The sequence below is a fragment of the Leucoraja erinacea genome, chromosome 18, assembly GCF_028641065.1.
Source record: "Leucoraja erinacea ecotype New England chromosome 18, Leri_hhj_1, whole genome shotgun sequence".
Taxonomy (NCBI): domain Eukaryota; kingdom Metazoa; phylum Chordata; class Chondrichthyes; order Rajiformes; family Rajidae; genus Leucoraja; species Leucoraja erinaceus.
The window spans coordinates 31510822-31530718 of NC_073394.1; the positions used below are offsets into that span (position 1 = coordinate 31510822).

Here is a 19897-nt window from a genome sequence, read left to right on the forward strand (position 1 = left end):
AGCGCCACTCTCTTCCAGTCATCTGGTGTACTGGGACAGTCCATCACATCATCTCCATTCACCCATTGAGATCTCTTCTTGTGCTTCCTCTTCACCCTTGCTCTTCCCCTTCTGCCTTTCTTAAAAGGCTGCGAAAGCAAAAGGGCTACTGCAAACAGCAGTAGTTGTATTTTTACTAACATCCTCCAAACTAGTTCCTTCCTTGCTTGCATGGTTCAGAATGATTTTAAATAAATCCTGGGAGGCATTTTTTAGTGAGAAAAAAAATGCAGACATGACATCATTTTATCAGGTGATCATTTGAGCCGTAGACACTCGTCACTGGTCGTTGTTGGTTTTCGGTGTGGTCCTCTGAGGTGGAAGGGGGTCGTGCTCATTCACGGACCAATTTGCCAGAGACCATCCTCGAGTAAAATGTACACGATCGAAGCCAGTCTTCAACATAGTCGAAGGAGGTCGATGGAGGTCTTCTTCATATTCGAGGGAGGTCTTCAACATAGTCGTAGGAGGTCGTACACATAATTGAGGAGGGTCGTAGGTCACCGTGACCTTGACGTTTTTTTAGTTGCTTAAGGTCGCGGTGGAGGTCTCCCCGGGACAGGCCCTTAACTTTCCTGCCCAGCTTTCTAACTTTTAATGCACTCCCACATCATCTAATAGTCAATATGGGGGATATTTACAGGAATATTTATATGACTGGACACATAGTGTCAGAGATATGGCACTCACTGAATCACACTGCATAATGGACTGGTTGTAATTTGAAGAACATTTTTAAGTAGTTCTTGCATCTCTCCCCATTTCTAGAAAGATTTACCTTTTGAAATGTATTTACAATTTCTTTGTTGAATTTAGTTCCAAGTAGAACAAACCAGTACCAGAATATTTACAACTGGATGTCCAAGATACATACTTAAACATTCTAAACAATTGTAAAAATATGAAATGCCGCAAAGGAATTAAATAAACTATTTTTGGTGTGCTTTATATTTAAATTAAAAGTCCAGTGACATCCATCAAGCATCATATTACAATACCTCTGGGTTCTCCTCTTTCTTGGGTTTAGGTGGAACTGGGGAGGAAGGACTGGCATCATTCCGCCTTTCTTCCCATTCAACCTGAAGTTTAATGGTCTGGCAAGGAATAGAACAAATAAAGAGTGAGCAGCTGATTACTGAAGAGACCTATTACAAGAATTAATTACATGTATTGATGTGAAAAATGATTTTTTGTTAAACGTTAGTTTAGACAAAATTCGTAATTTACCAAAAAATAAACTAAAATTTACTTTGAAAAAGGATAAAATTACTCCACATACAGGTGCACAACCTTTTATCCGAAAGCCTTGGGACCAGACACTTCTCGGATTTCGGAATTTTTCGGATTTCCGAATGGAAGATTTTTAGCGTAGATCAGGTAGGTAGCGCGGGCGGCTTGAAAGGTCTGGAGCGGCTGCCTCCTCCCCGGAGACCGGGGAATCATTGTAAATCATTGCTTAAATGTTAGTCAGTTAGTTTGGAGGGATTTTATGTGGTGGGGGGGGGTGAAGGGGGAAACTTTAATTCTTAGTCCCCTACCTGGTCGGAGAGGCAGGGAGCGGGCAATGCCTTACCGGGTCGCCGTGCAGTAAGCTCCGGAGCGCTGTGGCCGCCGACTCCCAACATCGCGGAGCTGGGGCTGCGGGCGTCCGGCCGCGGGCGGCGCCGGTTGGAGCTCCGACCCCGGCAACTCTACCCCTGGCTGCGCGGCGCTCCAAATCCAGCGCCGCCCGCGGCCGGGCCGACGCCCGCAGCCCCCGTTCCACGATGTTGGGAGTCGGCGGCGTCGCAGTGTCGCAGCGCTGGGCAATGCCTTAGCGGGGAGCGGGCAATGCCTTACTGTGGTCGCCGTGCGGTAGGGACTCCGCAGCGCTGTGGCCTTCCGAGCCCTCACAACATCGCGGAGCTGGGGCTGCGGGCGTCTGGCTACGGGCCGCGCTGGATTTGGAGCACCGTGCAGCCACGGGTAGAGTTGCCGGGGTCAGAGCTACAACTGGCGCCGCCCGCGGCCGGACGCCCGCAGCCCCAGCTCCGTGATGTTGGGAGTCGGCAGCCACAGCGCTCCGGAGCTTACTGCACGGCGACCCAGTAAGGCATTGCCCGCTCCCCGCCTCTCCGACCAGGTAAGGGACTAAGAATTAAAGTTTCCCCCTTCACATAAAAGCCCTCCAAACTAACTGACTAACATTTAAGCAATGATTTACAGATGTTTAAGTGTCTCCCCGGTCTCCAGGGAGGAGGCAGCCGCTACAGTAGTACAGACCTGGGTTGACCGTGGGTCGTTTCGGGTCAAGTTTGGCGCCAAACGCGAGCTTTGGTGTGCAGACGACATCCTGGAAAAAATGTCCGGTTTTCGGAGCTTTCGGTTTCCGGAACTCCGGATAAAAGGTTGTGCACCTGTACTATCAGTTGATATTTGTTCCTAAAACACTAAAATATATAGCAATTCTGGACGAACATCTTGTCAGTGGCATCAATAATCATTACCCATTCATACAGACAAACAGGTCCAATTTGTCTGGTCCAACCAAGAACATCCAAGCTAGTCCCATTTGCCAGTGTTTGGCTCATATCCTTCTAAACCTTTCTTATCCATGTACCTGTCCAAATAACTTTTAAAAGTTATCATACCTGCCTGAACTACCTCCTCTGGCATCTCCTCCCATGTACCCACCACCCTGTGTGGAAAAAACTGCACCTCAGGTGTCTATTAAAGCTTTCCTTCTCACCTTAATCTATGCCCTCTAATACTTGATTCCCCTACCCTTGGAAAAAGACGGCATGGTGGCATAGCGGTAAAGCTACTGCCTGACAGCGCCAGAGACCCGGGATCGATCCTCACTACAGGTTTGTAGGTTAATTGGCTTGATATAAAATGTAAAAATCGTCCCTCGTCTGCAGTTCCTTCCTACACACTTGTCCTCATGGCATCTCTATTAACTGACCCAAGTTCCCATGTCTTCATGTCTTTCTCCACGGTCAAAAGAGGAGAAATACTCATTGTGCACCATGCCCATCTCCAGCGGCTCCACACATAGACGACCAATTCTAAGGGGTCCTATTCTCTCTTAAGCTATCCTTTCCGCCTTGATAGAAAATCTCTGGATGTTTCTAAATCTTATCTGCCAGAGGTCTTTTTATGAATTCAAAATGACAGCTTGCATAAAGATCCCCTTTTACCCCCCTGATTTCCTTCGTAAGAAAACCTCCAATTCCATTTTATTCCTTCAGGAATGGTCCTTGAATATTTCATCTAGCTACCTGCAGACCCAGCCCATCTCGTTTTTTTTTCTGAAGAAAGAGCCTCAATTTCTCTCATCATCGCGGAGTTCGTTACTCTGCCTGCTGCTTTGCCCTTCACTCAAACAGGAGAATGAAAACCTTGAACTATCATTATCACACTTTTAAAAACCTCCCATTTTCTGGACATCTCTTTGCCATCCAACAACCTGTTCCAATCTACTTTTGCAAGTTCCCATCTAATACCATCAAAGTTGATGGTATTAGATTTAACCTGTAGACCCGTAGACCAGCTCTGTTCTTTTCCATAACTATTTGAAGACTAATAGAAGTGTAGTTGTTGGTCACTAAGTGCTTGCCCACTATCACCTCAGTCACTTGTGCCCGATTTCCTGAAACGAGGTCGAGCTTTTGCTCTATCACTTGTTGAACCCTCTGTTTATTGCCTGAGAAATCTTTTTCTGAATACACTTAACAAATTTCAATCCATCTAAGCCCTTGGCACTTGCAATTGACAATTGCAGTCAATACTAGGAAGGTAAGATATTCTATTATAACAACCTCATTATTCTTATGTTGGTTCTTTTCATGAAACAATAAATATTTGACAGATTGAGCTATTCACTCAGAGAATTCCAACAAAAATGGGGAAATCTCATTTGCTTTAGTGCCTTAGTTTACAAGGATCTGTTTCAGAATCTTCAAAACATTAACAATTTATAGTGCACCCTAATGTAACACCTTGTTATACAAAAATAAAAAAGGGGTTCCAAAATTAGGTAACTGTCAGATTCACTTATAATGTTGGCAGCTTATAAAATGGGTGTTAACATTGAACCCCAACACCCAAGTAATGCCAAGTTTGCAGTGTACCCTAACAACTTTGGGGAACTTAACATTGACAAAGAGAGTCATTAGTTTTTTATGAATTAAGCCAAAATGACAGCTTGCATAAAGATCTTTAGTGACTTTTACTGATATATCAGCTGAGGTTCAAGTCTATGAAGGACGAAGGCTAAGAAACAAATGAGTTTATAAAATCACCGCAGCACAAAATAAAATGTTACTTCATCGTACGGTTTGATAGTTTATTATTTATTGTAAATAAATTATCAATGATGGTGCAAACATTCCTAAGTGGCAGGATACATATCACATTGTAACCACACTGAGTTATGATTAGAATAGTCATTATTAGTTATGGAAACCATTATAAAAATGGGCAAATTTTCCAGAGTTGTTTTTCAATTTTAATTTCCAGACTTTATTTGATTCTTGGGATGAGGGGCAGTACATGTGAAGTGAGCTTATAACTACCACAAGTTTGGAAGATTTATAGGCAATCTCATTGAGACAGACCAGATCTGAGTCAGCCCACCTGGCCAATCGATCAAGATCCTGCTGCAATTTTTCACAACCATCTTCACTATCTGCAAAACCACTCACTTTTGTAACATCTGCAAACTTGCTAATCTTGGTGTGTATGATCTCATCCAAATCATTGATATAGATGACAAACAGTAACGGGCCCAACACCAAACCCCAAGGCACACTACTAGTCACAGGCCTCCAGTCTGAAGACCTTCCACCATCACCTGCTGCTCCCTTCCATGAAGCTAATTTTCTATCCGTTCAGCTATCTCTCCTTGGATGCCATGCGATCTAACCTTCCAGAGATGCCTTCCATGCGGAACCTTGTTGAAGCTAACAAATCACAGTGACGAGGTCTGCTACCTCGCTCCTAAATGTACCGTAGTCATGAGCCATAACACTACTTCCTATAAATGACCCACATCAATTGACATTGAGTCCTTTATCACACCTCCCATCAACATACCACAAAATACAATGCAGAAAGAATCATTCCGAACAAGTCTTCAAATATTTCAGGTTATTACATTTCCAAGAGCTTTAAATGTAAACGTTTTTATCACAAGGTCAGAGACTACACATTTGTCATATTAAAAATCAACACAACTCCTTTACTGCTGGGCAACGTGCCGTCAGCAGCATAAATTCTAGCCTGGTTGCTGCACACTGCATTCTTACAGTATATATACTAACCTGAACAAAGCATTGATTGTTTTTGCTATTCATAGAGCAATATATATAGAGTGCTATTTATTTACCAGACCTGCATACACAGAAAAACTATTTTTGAATGATGCTGTCATTTAGCTGTAATTGCCAAAATAGTATTCTAACTTTTGGAGCATGGGAGCTTATAACAAAAATCATTTGACTTGCCAAGATTCTTATCTGTCAGAATTAATGATTTTTTTCAATTGTTTATATTTCTAACTTCAAGTACTACAGATTAAATAACAAATGGAAATTCAAAGATACACAGGTTTTACCCCAGCTATTAATCTGTCTCTGCTTCAGAACATCAAAACCCCCCAAAATATTTATACCTTGTTCTCCAGATTTGTTTTGCTGAGTTTCAGCTGTTGGGGACTCGGCACCTTAGGACCAGAGGTAGCAATCACAATGCCCGTTAACTGCGCAGTTGGTAGCGTCTTGGTGACGGCAGTTGGTTGTCCATTCACAATTCTGGTCTGATGTATGGAATTTGCAGTTGATGGCTGAGTGGTGGGTGTAAATTTTGTCAGCACCACTGGTCTCTGGATAAGTTGCGAAGTAGTAAACACCGGTGCAGGTGCAATCGGAATGCTATTTGGCATCACTGGTTTCGGACGAACCTAAGAAATGATCAATATCTTAACATATTACACTATAAAAGGCTCCTGCTACAAAATTGTCTTGTTTTTTGAAGAAGCTAAAAAAAACAATAACCTGACTACATGGCTGGTTATTTTTCTGTGCCTTGCTAAATGGAAACACTTCAGGATTGATGCAATTCAGTGTACTAGCAGGCCATTTAAACTTTAGGTGCAGTAAAACAGTTAAGGCATATGCTGGTCACCTCTTATTATGCCAATTACAATTTTTACACATTTCAAGAGATCATGATTGTAAAAAACATGGATGATCTTTTTCCTCTTTTCACAGCTAGGAGTTGAAATGAATTGTAACACTCTTACAGTAATCCCAGATAAATTCAGCTTGCTTAGTTGGTGCTGTAAATTGAATCAAAAGGCTTTCAGTTTACATAGCTTAGATTAGCCTAATGCAATGCATTTACGAACTGACCTTGTGAAGCTAAATAGGTCTGCTTCAAGGAACTGTTGAAGAAATATACTGGTAAAATTTGTTTACAGTTGAAAAATAAGATCAACACTCATCCAGGCCTCCAAGTAATTAAATATTACAGAAAATGATCTTCTTATGTGTGGTATTTCCACACAATATAGTCTTCATTATGAAGCGTAAACCTAATAAGAAATTTTAATAACTATGATAGGTATTGTAGATTTTAATTTCTCATTGCCTTTTCCTTAGATTTCCTAATTTCCGAGCCCTCTCCTAATTTCCTAGCCCTCATGCAAATTGAGATTTCACATATGCCAGAAGCCTCCCCATTGGGAGACGTGCCCCAGTGAAGGTCAGAACTTTTGACTATTGCTGTTGAACCGTATCTGTGTAACAAGCTTTTAAAGTTCAGTGAATAAGCATCATAATGGAAACCCAAATTGATTTCCCTTCCTATCTGTTTTCATAAGACTGTACATTTCATCAATACCAACCATATTATAAATCCTTAATAAGAGGTGATGGATAAAAATGATAATATTATTCCAAAATTAAACCTGCATACCAGAGTGGCTTATTTCGTTGCTCAATAATTCTCAAAAGAACAGTGTCTTTAGTTACTTCTTTTCATTTATATGTATTTAAAGACCATCTAATACAAGGAAAGAGGGATTTTGTGTTGGCAACCACTTAGAATTTTAATTCCACATTTCACTCTCTTAAGATGATTCATTACTTGGTACGGACTTTCTGGTGTAAATTGAACAGAGACATAAAACATCTTATGCAGTATTGGACTATAAAGGGGTGTGTCTATTTAGTGATTCAGACAAATTTTGCATCCATGTTTTGATTACAAAGCAACAATTATTATTTGTATTTACCTGTGGTAAAAGGGTTGGGCGTTGGGTCAGCCGGGGTGGTGGAATGAACTGGGGAACCTTGATTGGTGGCGAGTTTGTTGTCTGTACCTGCTGGTTTGGACAGAATTATTTCTTATTGCTTGCACAGAAAAGTATCGCATTAACAATTAAATACTGAATTCACTTTAGTTGGTTATGCTTGTAACCAAGAGTTGAGAAAATTAACATTTCTCAGAATATTTATGTGTAACTTTAAGTATAAGAGGGCCTCCATAGTAAGAGCGATGAAATGTATAACAAACACTAGCAAATTACAGAAATGAAGATTTCTAGAAATCTCAATAAATGAATAGATTAACATCTAGAAATCTCAATAAATAAATAAACTTCACATTTCAATAATACAATACTCTCATTCGAGCACATTTACAGTGCCCTCCATAATGTTTGTGACAAAGACCCATCATTTATTTATTTGCCTCTGTATTCCACAAGTTGAAATTTGTAATAGAAAAAAAAAATCACATGAGGTTTAAGTGCACATTGTCAGATTTCATAAAGGCCATTTTTATACATTTTGGTTTTACCATGTAGAAATGACACCAGTGTTTATACATAGTCTCCTCATTTCAGGGCACCATAATGTTTGAGACACAGCAAAGTAATGTAAATGAAAGTAGTAATTTTCGTATTTTGTTGCATATCCTTTCCATGCAATGACTGCTTGAAGTCTGCGATTCATGGACATCACCAGTTGCTGGGTGCCTTCTCTGGTGATAGCTCTGCCAGGCCTGTATTGCAGCCATCTTTAGCTTATGCTTGTTTTGGGGGCTACTCCCCTTCAGTTTTCACTTCAGCATATAAAAGGCATGCTCAATTAGGTTCAGATCGGGTGATTGATTGGCCACTCAAGAATTGACCATTTTTTAGCTTTGAAAAACTCCTTTGTTGCTTTTGCAGTATGTTTGGGATCATTGTTTTGCTGTAGAATAAATCGCCGGCCAATGAGTTTTGAGACATTTGTTTGAACAGGATGTGTCTATACACTTCAGAATTCATTATGCTACTACCATCAACAGTTGTATCATCAATGAAGATAAGTGAGCCAGTACCTTCAGCAGCCATGCATGCCCAGGCCATAACACCCCCACCACCATATTTCATAGATGAGGTGGTATGCTTGGATCTTGGGCAGTTCCTTCTCTCCTCCATACTTTGATCTTGCCATCACTCTGATATGTTAATCTTCGTCTCATCTGTCCGCATGACCTCTTTCCAGAACTGGTTGCTCTTTTAAGTACTTCTTGGCAAACTGTAACTTGGCATCCTATTTTTGTGGCTAATCAGTGAATTGGGTCTTGCAGTGTAGCCTCTGTATTTCTGTTCATGAAGTCTTCTGCGGACAGTGGTCATTGACAAATTAACACCTGACTCCTGAAGAGGGTTTCTGATCTGTCGGACAGATTTTTATTCTGTCATCAGCTGTGGAGGTCTTCCTTGGCCTGCCAGTCCTTTTGCGATTAGTAAGCTCACCAGTGCTCTCTTTCTTCTTAATGATGTTCCAAACAGTTGATTTTGGTAAGCCTAAGGGTTGGCTGATGTCTCTTACAGTTTTATTCGTGTTTCTCAGTCTCGTCATGGCTTTGTTGACTTTCATTGACACAACTTTGGTCCTCATGTTAATAAACAACAATAAAAGTTTCCAAAGGCGATGGAAAGACTGGAGGAAAGACTAGGTGCTGAGAGCTCTCTTATACCTGCATTAAGGAGACATTTAAACACACCTGAGCAATTACAAGCACCTGTGAAGCCATGTGTTCCAAACATTATGGTGCCCTGAAATGGGAGGGACTATGTATAAACACAGCTGTAATTTCTACGTGGTGAAACCAAAATGTATAAAAATACCCTTTAATAAAATCTGACAATGTGCACTTTAACCACATGCGATTTTTTTCTATGACAAATCTCAAATTGTGGAGTACAGAGGCAAAAAAATGAACGATGGATCTTTGTCCCAAACATTATGGAGGGCACTGTATAATGAACTCACAAAACAATGAAAGATTTGTGGGTTGTGAATTGTAACATAGAACTTTATAGAAAAAAAAGCACTCCAAAGTTTTTCTTACCAACTGTACAGTTGATTTTGGCATTATTCGCACAGCGTCGACCCCCAGAGTTGTCAGTTTGTTGGTAATCTGTAGGTTGATGGGTGTGTTTTGAGAGTCTGCATTAACCACTGATTTCTGAGGGTTGCTTAGAGCTGTTACCATAGCAATGGATCTTGGTGAAACGACCGAGGCAGGCATTGTATGTGTTGTTTTCAGTAGAGTAAGTGGAATCGCCTTTGTGGTGACTATTGAAGGTTCATTTATTGTCTTCTGAGAATTGAAACAAAAAGTACACACAAATGAGCCTTTTGAATAATTAAACAATGGATATGAATATTTCTGCACAAATATTCACAACTTGGGAGTTTTAAAACAATATTTCTATTTTGAGCAAACACAATGAGCATGCTATATAAAATTAATAGGACAATGCAACAAAAAGGAGAGGTCAAAGGACACTAGAAGCATTTACAACTTTGTGTGTTTTCTTCAATAGCAATTATAAACATTAAGATTCAATACCCACAAAAAGTTAATGGGAATGTTCTGGTTCTGGTTGATTACTGCGCAAACACCTCATAAGTGGTTATCCCGCGCAGGGCAGAGTGAGTAGAGTAGCGATTACATTTTGAAGTGGGTCCAAGTTGAGGAGATCTAGTTGCTCAATCCCCTTTTCAGTTACTAATTCTACTAAGAGATCATGAACCTGAAACTATTTTTTAGCAGTACATGCCATCCGAGTTGGGAGACACAAGAGACTACAGATACTAGATAAAACAAAGTGCTGGGGGACCTCAACAGGTCAGACACCATCTGTGGTGGGAAATAGACAGGTGGCATTTCAGGTTGGGACCTTTCCTCAGATTCAAGAAGTCTACTCTTCCAGCACTTCGTTTCTGTAATGTTACCTGACTTGCAAAGTACTTCCATTAACTTCATAATTTATAATTTCATATTTTTACCATCAGCAGTATTTGAAATTCTTACACTCATATTGGCCGAAGTTTAGTCAAGCAAAGCCCACTAACTGCACTAAACATTTTTACCTGATTTGTCTCATGTGCATCTCTAAAGAACTTGCTGACTGAGTGTGCCTTACACCTAATCAGCAAGGCACTGAGTGGAACCATGGCGTCACAGAACATAATCAGATCACTGGGGCCAGGCCAAAACTAGACCCATTTTACAAAACTACTTGAGAATAGCTTTGACCAAGGGCAAAATGATACACTCAGCTTTACTATCTGCAAAGCTGTCAGGGTTTCTCAATGCTGCCAACCTTTAAGTATTAAAACATATTAGAAATGAAAAACAATTAAAAAGGCATTAGTTATTTGAACAGTTAAATATCAAGTGAAAACAAAACACAAACAATTGAAATGTTCTTGCAAATGAAAATTTAAGAAAAACGTTTTTTCGCAGTTATTAGACTGTAATCAAGAAATCCACATTGTATTACATTGTATCCTCACTACAAACTGATCAATGAGAATTTACGGGTTTGTGGATTCTCTTTTTATAAATATTTTTATTAGAAGCATGTATACAAATAATAGTAAGCGACAATTTAATTACAGATTTCTTACATAGCTTCAGTTTTTTTTTAAAGATAAAGAGAGAAAAAGATGAGAGAAAGTAATAGAGAGAGAAGAAGCAAAAAAAAGGCAACGCAGAAGGAAACTACCAATGACAAGATTATGGAGATAGATCCGGGAAATGTTGAGTGTAACTATTCATCCAGTCCCAAACTCAGGTTTCAACCCTGATTTTGTGTTAAACCAATTACCTTTTCAAATATTCAATAAATGGAGACCGTATTCTAACGAAAAATTCTGGTTTGTCAATTAAGACAAGTCTTATTTTTTCCAAGTGCAAGATCTCAGTCATTTCCGTAATCCACATTTTAATTGTGGGGGCTGCTAGTTTTTTCCAAAATGTTAGTATTATTTTTTTCGCAGTTATTAGACTGTAATCAAGAAATTGTCTATGACTTATCGTAAAGTTTGTAGTATGTTCTGATAATCCTAATATTATTAATTTTGGCTCTGGGTCCAATTGGATATTGATAACTTCAGAAATAATTTTTAAAATGTCCACCAAAAATTTTTGCATTTTTATACAAGTTACAAAGGTATGCGTTAAGTTGGCTTCTTGAAATTAACATCGATCACAGAGAGGGGAAATATTTGGAAAATCCTATTTAATTTTGCCTTCGAATAATGTAGTCTGTATAATATTTTGAATTGTATCAAAGAGTGTCTAGCATTTAGCGAACAGTGATTTATATATTGTAAACTTTCATCCCATGTGTCTTTTATTATGGATTGAGTCAACTCGTCTTCCCATGCTCGTCTATATGATTCTGAAGATGGAACCTCAGCATTTAAGAAGATATTACAAATATAAGATATTAAATTATTTGTATTGGGATGTCTATTCAGGGTTTGTGGATTCTGTGCCAAGTCAATCCCGGCACAAAATCCGAGAGCAGAATTCCCAGGATAAATGTTATAATCTTCCAGCAAGCCCCTGGTCTACTGCTGGAGTATGTGCATGGCCACAAAATCACCAATGGAGCTTAGCAAGCATTTGTGCAAGTTACAAGGCAAACTGCCAGCATTTTTTAGCATGTTCCGACATTACCCAATTATTCGTGTATATGAACAAAATAATTTCACAAGGTTTGAAAAACATTACATTACATTCAGTGACCAGTGCAGAGGCAAATAAATATGATGGGTCTTTGGCCCAAACATTATGTAGGGCACTGTATACACTAAACATTGTAACAGCAAAGTTAAATCCACAGCATGTACATTATTTGCCTTGGAAGAACTCCACACATCACCACTTGTTAACCAGAATGATCACACAAAGTATTTCAAGGAAATCCTTGATTTTTTTAAATCTTTACTTTTTTAGAAGATGTAATATATAAAATCTGAACTGTAACAGAGCTCGACTATAAAGTCCTATCAAAGAACATTTATTTTCCAGTACCATGCACATGCAAATCAGTTATTTTCAGGAGAAACACAATTATGACTATTGCTGGGTCAAATCACACCACTCTGGTCATTAATGTAATTGCTGACAATTTCTGCATCAAATATCATTTAGAATTAGAATTGGTTCTGAACTGTGCCTGTAATTGTGCCGTTTTGAAACCACATTTTAATAGCCCAACTCTGTGAAGAGGGCCCCCGCCAGAGCTGGTAATCCAACTCACACAGGTTCTCTTACAAAGAGTCATAGAGAGTTACAGCATGGAATCAGACCCTTCAACTTGCCAAGTCTGTGTCAACAATCAACCAGCCATTCACACTAACACATCATTTTTTATTATCTCCATATTCTCATCAGCTTCTCTCAAATGTTATCACTCACATACACACAAGGAGAAATTCACAGGAATCAATGAATCTATCAGCTTGTATGCCTTTGTAATGTGGGACCACGACCCATGTGGTGACAAGGAAAACGAGCAAATTTCACACAAACAGAACCAAAGATCAGGATTGAACGCCAGTATCTGGACGTCAGGGCTCTCACTTAACTTTTTTTTCTGGTTCCAGCCGGGCAACCTTGGCAGATTTTTAGGTTGCCAAATGACAGTTTAGGTGGTCATTTAAGACAGCTTGCATGACGCATGCGATAATGTGCTCAGACGAAGTGCGTAGTTACCAATAGAAATTATGCTTCAATTGGTTCAATTGTTGGGTATTAATGGTGGAGTAGCAAGATGGATTCAACAGTGGCTGAATGGGAGATACCAGGGAGTAATGGTGGATGGCCGTTTGTCAGGTTGGAGGCTGGTGACTAGTGGGGTGTCTCAGGGATCTGTGTTGGGTCCACTGTTGTTTGTCATATACATCAATGATCTGGATGATGGTGCGGTAAATTGGATTAGTAAGTATGCAGATGATACTAAGATAGGTGGTGTTGTGGATAATAAAGTAGCTTTTCAAAGTCTACAGAGAGATTTAGGCCATTTGCAAGTGGGCTGAAAGATGGCAGATGGAGTTTACTGCTGATAAGTGTGAGGTGCTACATCTTGGCAGGACAAATCAAAATAGGACGTACATGGTAAATGGTAGCGAATTGAGGAATGCAGTTGAACAGAGGGATCTAGGAATAACTGTGCATAGTTCCCTGAAGGTGGAATCTCATGTAGATAGGGTGGTAAAGAAAGCTTTTGGTGTGTGCTGGCCTTTATAATTAAGAGCATTGAGTATAGAACTTGGGATGTAATGTTACAATTTTACAAGGCATTGGTGAGGCCAATTCTGGAGTATGGTGTACAATTTTGGTCGCCAAATTATAGGAAAGATATCAACAAAATAGAGAGAGTACAGAGGATATTTACTAGAATGTTGTCTGGGTTTCAGCAACTAAGTTACAGAGAAAGGTTGAACAAGTTAGGTCTTTATTCTTTGGAGCGCAGAAGGTTAAGGGGGGACTTGATAGAGGTCTTTAAAATGATGAGAGGGATAGACAGAGTTGATGTGGATAAGCTTTTTCCATTGCGTGTAGGGAAGATTCAAACAAAAGGACATGATTTGAGAATTAAGGGACAGAAGTTTAGGGGTAACATGAGGGGGAACTTCTTTACTCAGAGAGTGGTAGCGGTGTAGAATGAGCTTCCAGTGGATGTGGTGGAGGCAGGTTCGATTTTATAATTTAAAAATAAATTGGATAGGTATATGGACGGGAAAGGAATGGAGGGTTATGGTCTGAGTGCAGGTAGATGGGACTAGGGGAGAATAAGTGTTCGGCACAGACTAGAAGGGCCGAGATGGCCTGTTTCCGTGCTGTAATTGTTATGATTATATGGTTATATGCTCAATGAAGCATTCACATTATATTTCTGCTTCAAATAAAGTCACAAACTAAACATATTCACTAATCAAGACGTGATATATACCACAATGACATGCAGCAAAATTATAATACAGTATCTCAACTCTTTTTACACGTTGCAATGAATGCAATTTATTTTATTTCTTTCCACTTCCAAACAAAAATGTGGTTGGATTATTCAGCGTATAATCAACCTCGGTGAGACCAAGCGCAGCAACACCTCGTCTCAGTTCGCAATAACCAACCTGATCTCCCAGTGGCTCAGCACTTCAACTCCCCCTCCCATTCCTAATCCGACCCTCCTCCATGGCCAGAGTGAGGCCCACTGCAAATTGGAGGAACAGTACATCATATTTCGCTTGGGTAGTTAACATCCCAGCGGTATGAACATTGGCTTCTCAAATTTCAGGTAGTCCTTGCTTTCTCCCTCCTTCCACTCCCATTCCCAGCTCTACTACAGCCTACTGTCTCCGCCTCTTCCTTTCTTCCCCCCCCCCCCACTACATCAGTCTGAAGAAGGGTCTCAACCTGAAACGTCGCCTATTCCTTCGCTCCATAGATGCTGCCTCTCCCGCTGATTTTCCACAAAGGGATCCCACCACTGGCCACATCTCCCCATCTCCTCCCCTGACGGCTTTCTGCAGAGACCGCTCCCTTTGTAACTCCATGGTCAATTTGTCCCAACCCACCCAAACCACCATCTCTCCTGGCACTTTCCCTTGCAACCACAGGAAATGCTATACTTGTCGCTTTACCTCCCCCCTTGACTCCATTCAAGGACCCAAGCAGTCTTTCCAGGTGCAGCAGAGGTTCACCTGCACCTCCTCCAACCTCATCTATTGCATCCGCTGTTCTAGATGTCAGCTGCTCTACATTGGTGAGACCAAGCATAGGCTTGGCGATCGCTTCGTCCACACCTCCGTCGGTTCGCAATAACCAACGAGATCTCCGGTGGCAGAGCACTTCAACTATGGGTCCCATTCCGAATATGTCCTTTCTGTCCTTTTCCCTTTCCATGCCTCAGTGGTTTTAAATTGGAGGGGTGCTCATATTTCGCTTCCACATTCCAAAGGTGTGCATGAACCTGATTTCACCAATTTCAGGTAGTGTGCTTTCTCCTCCCCTTCCCAGCTCTCCCTCAGTCTCTGCCTCTTCCTTTCTTCTGTTGAGTTACTCCAGCTTTTCGTGTCTATCTTCAGTTTAAACCAGCATCTGCAGTTCCTTCCTACACACACAATACTATACGATAGAACTTTATTAATCCCAGGAGGGAAATTGTGTGTGTGTGTGGGTATATATAACACACACACACACACACTCTCTGTTTACATATTCTGAGTACTCTGTTTACATATTCTGTTGTGCTGCTGCAAGTAAGGATTTCATTTTTGTAACTGGGACATGAGAGAATAAAACCCTCTTGACCTGCGTAGCTAACGTGTGGGATAGAACTAGTGTACGGATGTTCGGTGGTCGGCGTGGACTCGGGGGCCTGTTTCCACGGTGTATCTTTAAATTAAACTAAAATCACTAAAACCAGAGGGAGTCTAATGAAGGGTCTTTACCCGAAACGTCACTAAATTTCTTCTATCCAGATTTGCTAGCTGCTCCATGGTGTTCCCCCGCACAATTAATGCATGGAATAGTCTTCACTCCACCACTTACCCAACCAGTCACAACTAAATTTAACGTTTTAAATTTAACGTAGCTCCTTTTTCCCCAAGAACTCTTTTTCGCTTAATTCCAAGTCAAGTCAAGAGAGTTTTATTGTCATATATGTCCCAGATAAGACAATGACATTCCTGCTTGCTGCAGCACTATAGAATATGTAAACATTATACAGAACAGGAGATAAACGTTCAGTGTGTCTATATACCATAGACTATATATACACACAATAAATAAACAGATAGTGTGCAATAGGCTGTCATTGTTCAGAGTTTGGAGTTTGGTGGTGGAGCCGCCACCACCTCGTTTAAATTCCATTTGGAATATTTTTGGAGAACCAGGAAACCCAGAAGCAAGAGTTACTCCAGGGCGTTACTCCAGCTCCAGGGAGTGATTCTGCTTTAGTTTTCAGCGGTCGCGGCGAGGCGGCGACCGGACAGCAATGGCGGCCAGATCTCCCACAATGCAAAGGGAGGGAGAAAGTGCCCGGCGCCGACCAGTTGTCGTGGCAGTGCGCATGTGCGGGGCGGCCAATGATGTGCTGGCCGTAATTGTGCGCATGTGCAAGGGGAGGATGTGCTGGCCGTGGCAGTGTGCATGTGCAGGGCAGCCGGCCGTGCTGGCGGATGAAGAGCGGCCGTAGAGCAGATACCCGGACACGGATGGCGGGCGGAGACGGAGAGTGACAGAGAGGGGGGCTCGCTCAGAGTTGAATGATAGGTGTCCCGGGCAAAATGACACGACTTTTAGCTTGCCCGGCGGAACTTTAGGTGGCCATTGGCACCCGGGAAACCGTTAATTTCAAGCCCAGCTGGTGCTGTGAGGCAGAGGCTCTACTAGCTGCACCACCAAGTTTTATATCAGAACCCAAATCTATACCAATCAATCTCACTCACGAAGTCAGCAAACCCCAACCACCACTGACCCTCCACACTTCACATAACCATTTGATTACTTCAACAAAGCACCAACCCGATTCTTGACCCAGTCTAAGTAAGGAGCAACTCAACCCTTGTCCCGCATTCTCTGCCACTCTGCAGATTTCACTGCCCTGGCCCCAAGCCCAGACTTATGAACTGCAAAAAAAAATCAAAAAAATCAGAAGAACCAATTTGTAGCATCTAATACCCTGTATATCCAAAGTGGCATAGAAATATACAAACTGATAGATCAACTGCTGGAAATAAGGTTGGCAATGTGAGCTAGGATGATAACCAACAATGATCCTTTTTGTTGAATATTTGGCTCATTAAAAATCTCCAGTTATTACATCACAAACCAACTTCAATTTAGCTCTCAACTAATGGATCGATAAACTTATTTTCCCTTGCACTGAAGAACAATTTGTACTAGCTGACCAAAACAACTGAAATATTGCAAACCTTTTCAGTTTGCTGAACAATGATGGAAAAGTATAGATCAGCGAATAATGAAATCATGTATGGAACAGTGATACCGATGCATGCTAATATTCTTTTACTAATCGTTTAAGTCTGCAATATAGTATGATAATTTACACATTCTTGATTATATCAAATCACTGCAATCCAATGTGGTAAATTGTAAAATACTGTGGAAAAGGCCATATCTGTTGGAAGGAACAGAGCCAATATTTCAGGTTGAAGACCCTCATCAGTGCAGAAAGGGAGAGAAAAGCACCTTATAAAGCTGTAGGGAGGGTAGGGCAGGGGGCTGCATCGGACAGGGCAAAACCAGGGGGACCAAGTGAATAAAATCGAAACAAGATTATTTAGACAATGAGTTGGGGTGGAAGTTTGCAACCTTCATGTGGTCCGCCCTGTTTCGACGAATGCAATCAAATAAGATCAAATAGAACAAGTTGTCCTACAACTTTAGGCTGCGCACGCCATACGCAAGAAGAAGAAGAAGAAGAAGAAGACAATGAGTGAATGGAAGCAGTTAGAGGGTGACAATAAAATAACCTAGACAGAAGGAAATGGAAGCTGTGAGGAATGGTCAAACTGATGATATCTTCAACTGCCGGGAAGGGTTCAAAAATGGGTGAAAAAATAAGCTGACCTAATATTATAGTTGGATTTCATTTTAATCATCTATGATCCAAATTTGTTTTCTTCTTTCACAATACACATTACATTACATTCACAATGCACATTACATAGCATGGAATCAGAGTTTTACAGTACTTTTGTTCCAAATTAGACCATTCAGCCCAATTAGAACATAGTAACATGCTATACAAGTATTATCCACCGTTCTTCACTGAATTCCAATGACATTATTTTTCTTATTTTTTTCCCTCAGTAAGTTTATAATGTTTTAAATTTAGCTTTGCAAATTGCCTTAATTACTCCTTGAAGTCAATTTTATTCCTGCTACTCTTCCATTTAGACGAATATGTCTATGCCAATATTTATTTTCCACTTAAGCAACTTCATGTTTTTTCTCATTTAAATCTATCAGTGTTACTTTGTTTCCTTCTTAGTCTTATTATACTCTAATTATACTCTCACACACTATTTAACCATTGTGGCTGCATAAACTTTATTAAAACCCTTCAGAAATGTAAAGATTACTCCAAGGTCAACTCTCTATTTTCTTTGTTTAAGAAGGAACTGCAGATGCTGGAGAATCGAAGGTACACAAAAAAGCTGGAGAAACTCAGCGGGTGCAGCAGCATCTATGGAGCGAAGGAAATAGGCAACGTTTCGGGCCAAAACCCTACTTCAGACTTCAGTCTGAAGAAGGGTTTCGGCCCGAAACGTTGCCTATTTCCTTCGCTCCATAGATGCTGCTGCACCTGCTGAGTTTCTCCAGCTTCTCTATTGTCTTTTTCTGAATTGTAAGGCATTCCAGTTTGTAATCCATTCCTGATCTATATACTCTCATACTTTATGTACAGTGCCTCCATAATGTTTGCGACAAAGACCCATCTTTGCATAAACACTGCTGTAATTTCTTCATGGTGCAACCAAAATGTATAAAAATGGCCTTTATTAAAATCTGACAATGTGCACTTTAACCACATGTGATTTTTTTTCTATTACAAATCTCAAATTGTGGAGTACAGAGGCAAATAAATAAATGATGGGTCTTTGTCCCAAATATTATGGAGGGCACTGTGTCATCTTGTGATATTTCCTTTGCACCTTTTCCAGTACATCAACATAATTTATAATAATAAGGCTACTAGATCTAAATGCAGTACTCAACGTGAATTTAACTTTAACTTCTGTATAGACTCAGCATGAACTTTCCTTCTTTGCTATTCCATCCCTCGATAAATCCTGGTGATTGGCTTATTTTTTTAAAAACCCTGACAGAACTTTTAGTAATAGTGTATTTGTATTTCAAGATCCTTTTGCTCCTCTGCCCTAACTAGAGCTGCACTTGCCAAGCAATAAGTGATCTCCAAATTATAGACACAAAGTGCTGGAGTAACTCAGCAGGTCAAAAATGCCGCCTGACCAGAATTACTCCAGCACTTTGTATCTATCTTTGGTATAAACCAGCATCTGCAGTTCTGTTTCAACAAGAAGCTATCCCCATTCTCCCTACCTTGCATTTAAGTGTAGTGAACTTGAATCGTCAATAATTTGCCATTTTGCAAATACAATTTTGCTCAAAGATTTGTTCCGTCCTCCTCACGACAAACAATTTCCCAATCTGGTAATGTCTGAAAATTTAGAAAGTGTGATTTTGATCCCAGTGCATAAACTATTCACGTAAATGGTAATGGCAGTGGGCCCAATACTGATCCTTGTAAACTCTGCCACCCACCTTCTTTACCACAAATAACTACCATTTTCTCTGACTATCAACCTTCTGCACTGAAGCTAGAAAGTAATTAATTAATTCCATTAAACATTACAATTAGAAATAACTAAATACAATACTAGTGTGCTTTCTTGAATGTTGCTCGTGTCTGTTGAATTCAGGTTCAGGACATCTCAACTCTTACAGTTGATGTTAAAAGCAGATT

General features: G+C 40.4%; 1 protein-coding gene across 4 annotated transcripts in view; it reads right to left on the reverse strand.

Moving 5' to 3' along the window:
* Positions 1–19897, reverse strand: part of phf21aa (PHD finger protein 21Aa) — a 206312-nt gene that overhangs the window by 47239 nt on the left and 139176 nt on the right. For all 4 annotated transcript variants that reach the window (XM_055649736.1, XM_055649739.1, XM_055649737.1 and 1 more), the window contains 4 exons: positions 9427–9678; positions 7316–7405; positions 5693–5980; positions 1038–1133 (listed from right to left, as the gene is read on the reverse strand). In XM_055649736.1, the coding sequence (XP_055505711.1) occupies positions 1038–1133; positions 5693–5980; positions 7316–7405; positions 9427–9678 (726 nt within the window). The remainder of the gene's footprint in view (positions 1–1037; positions 1134–5692; positions 5981–7315; positions 7406–9426; positions 9679–19897) is intronic.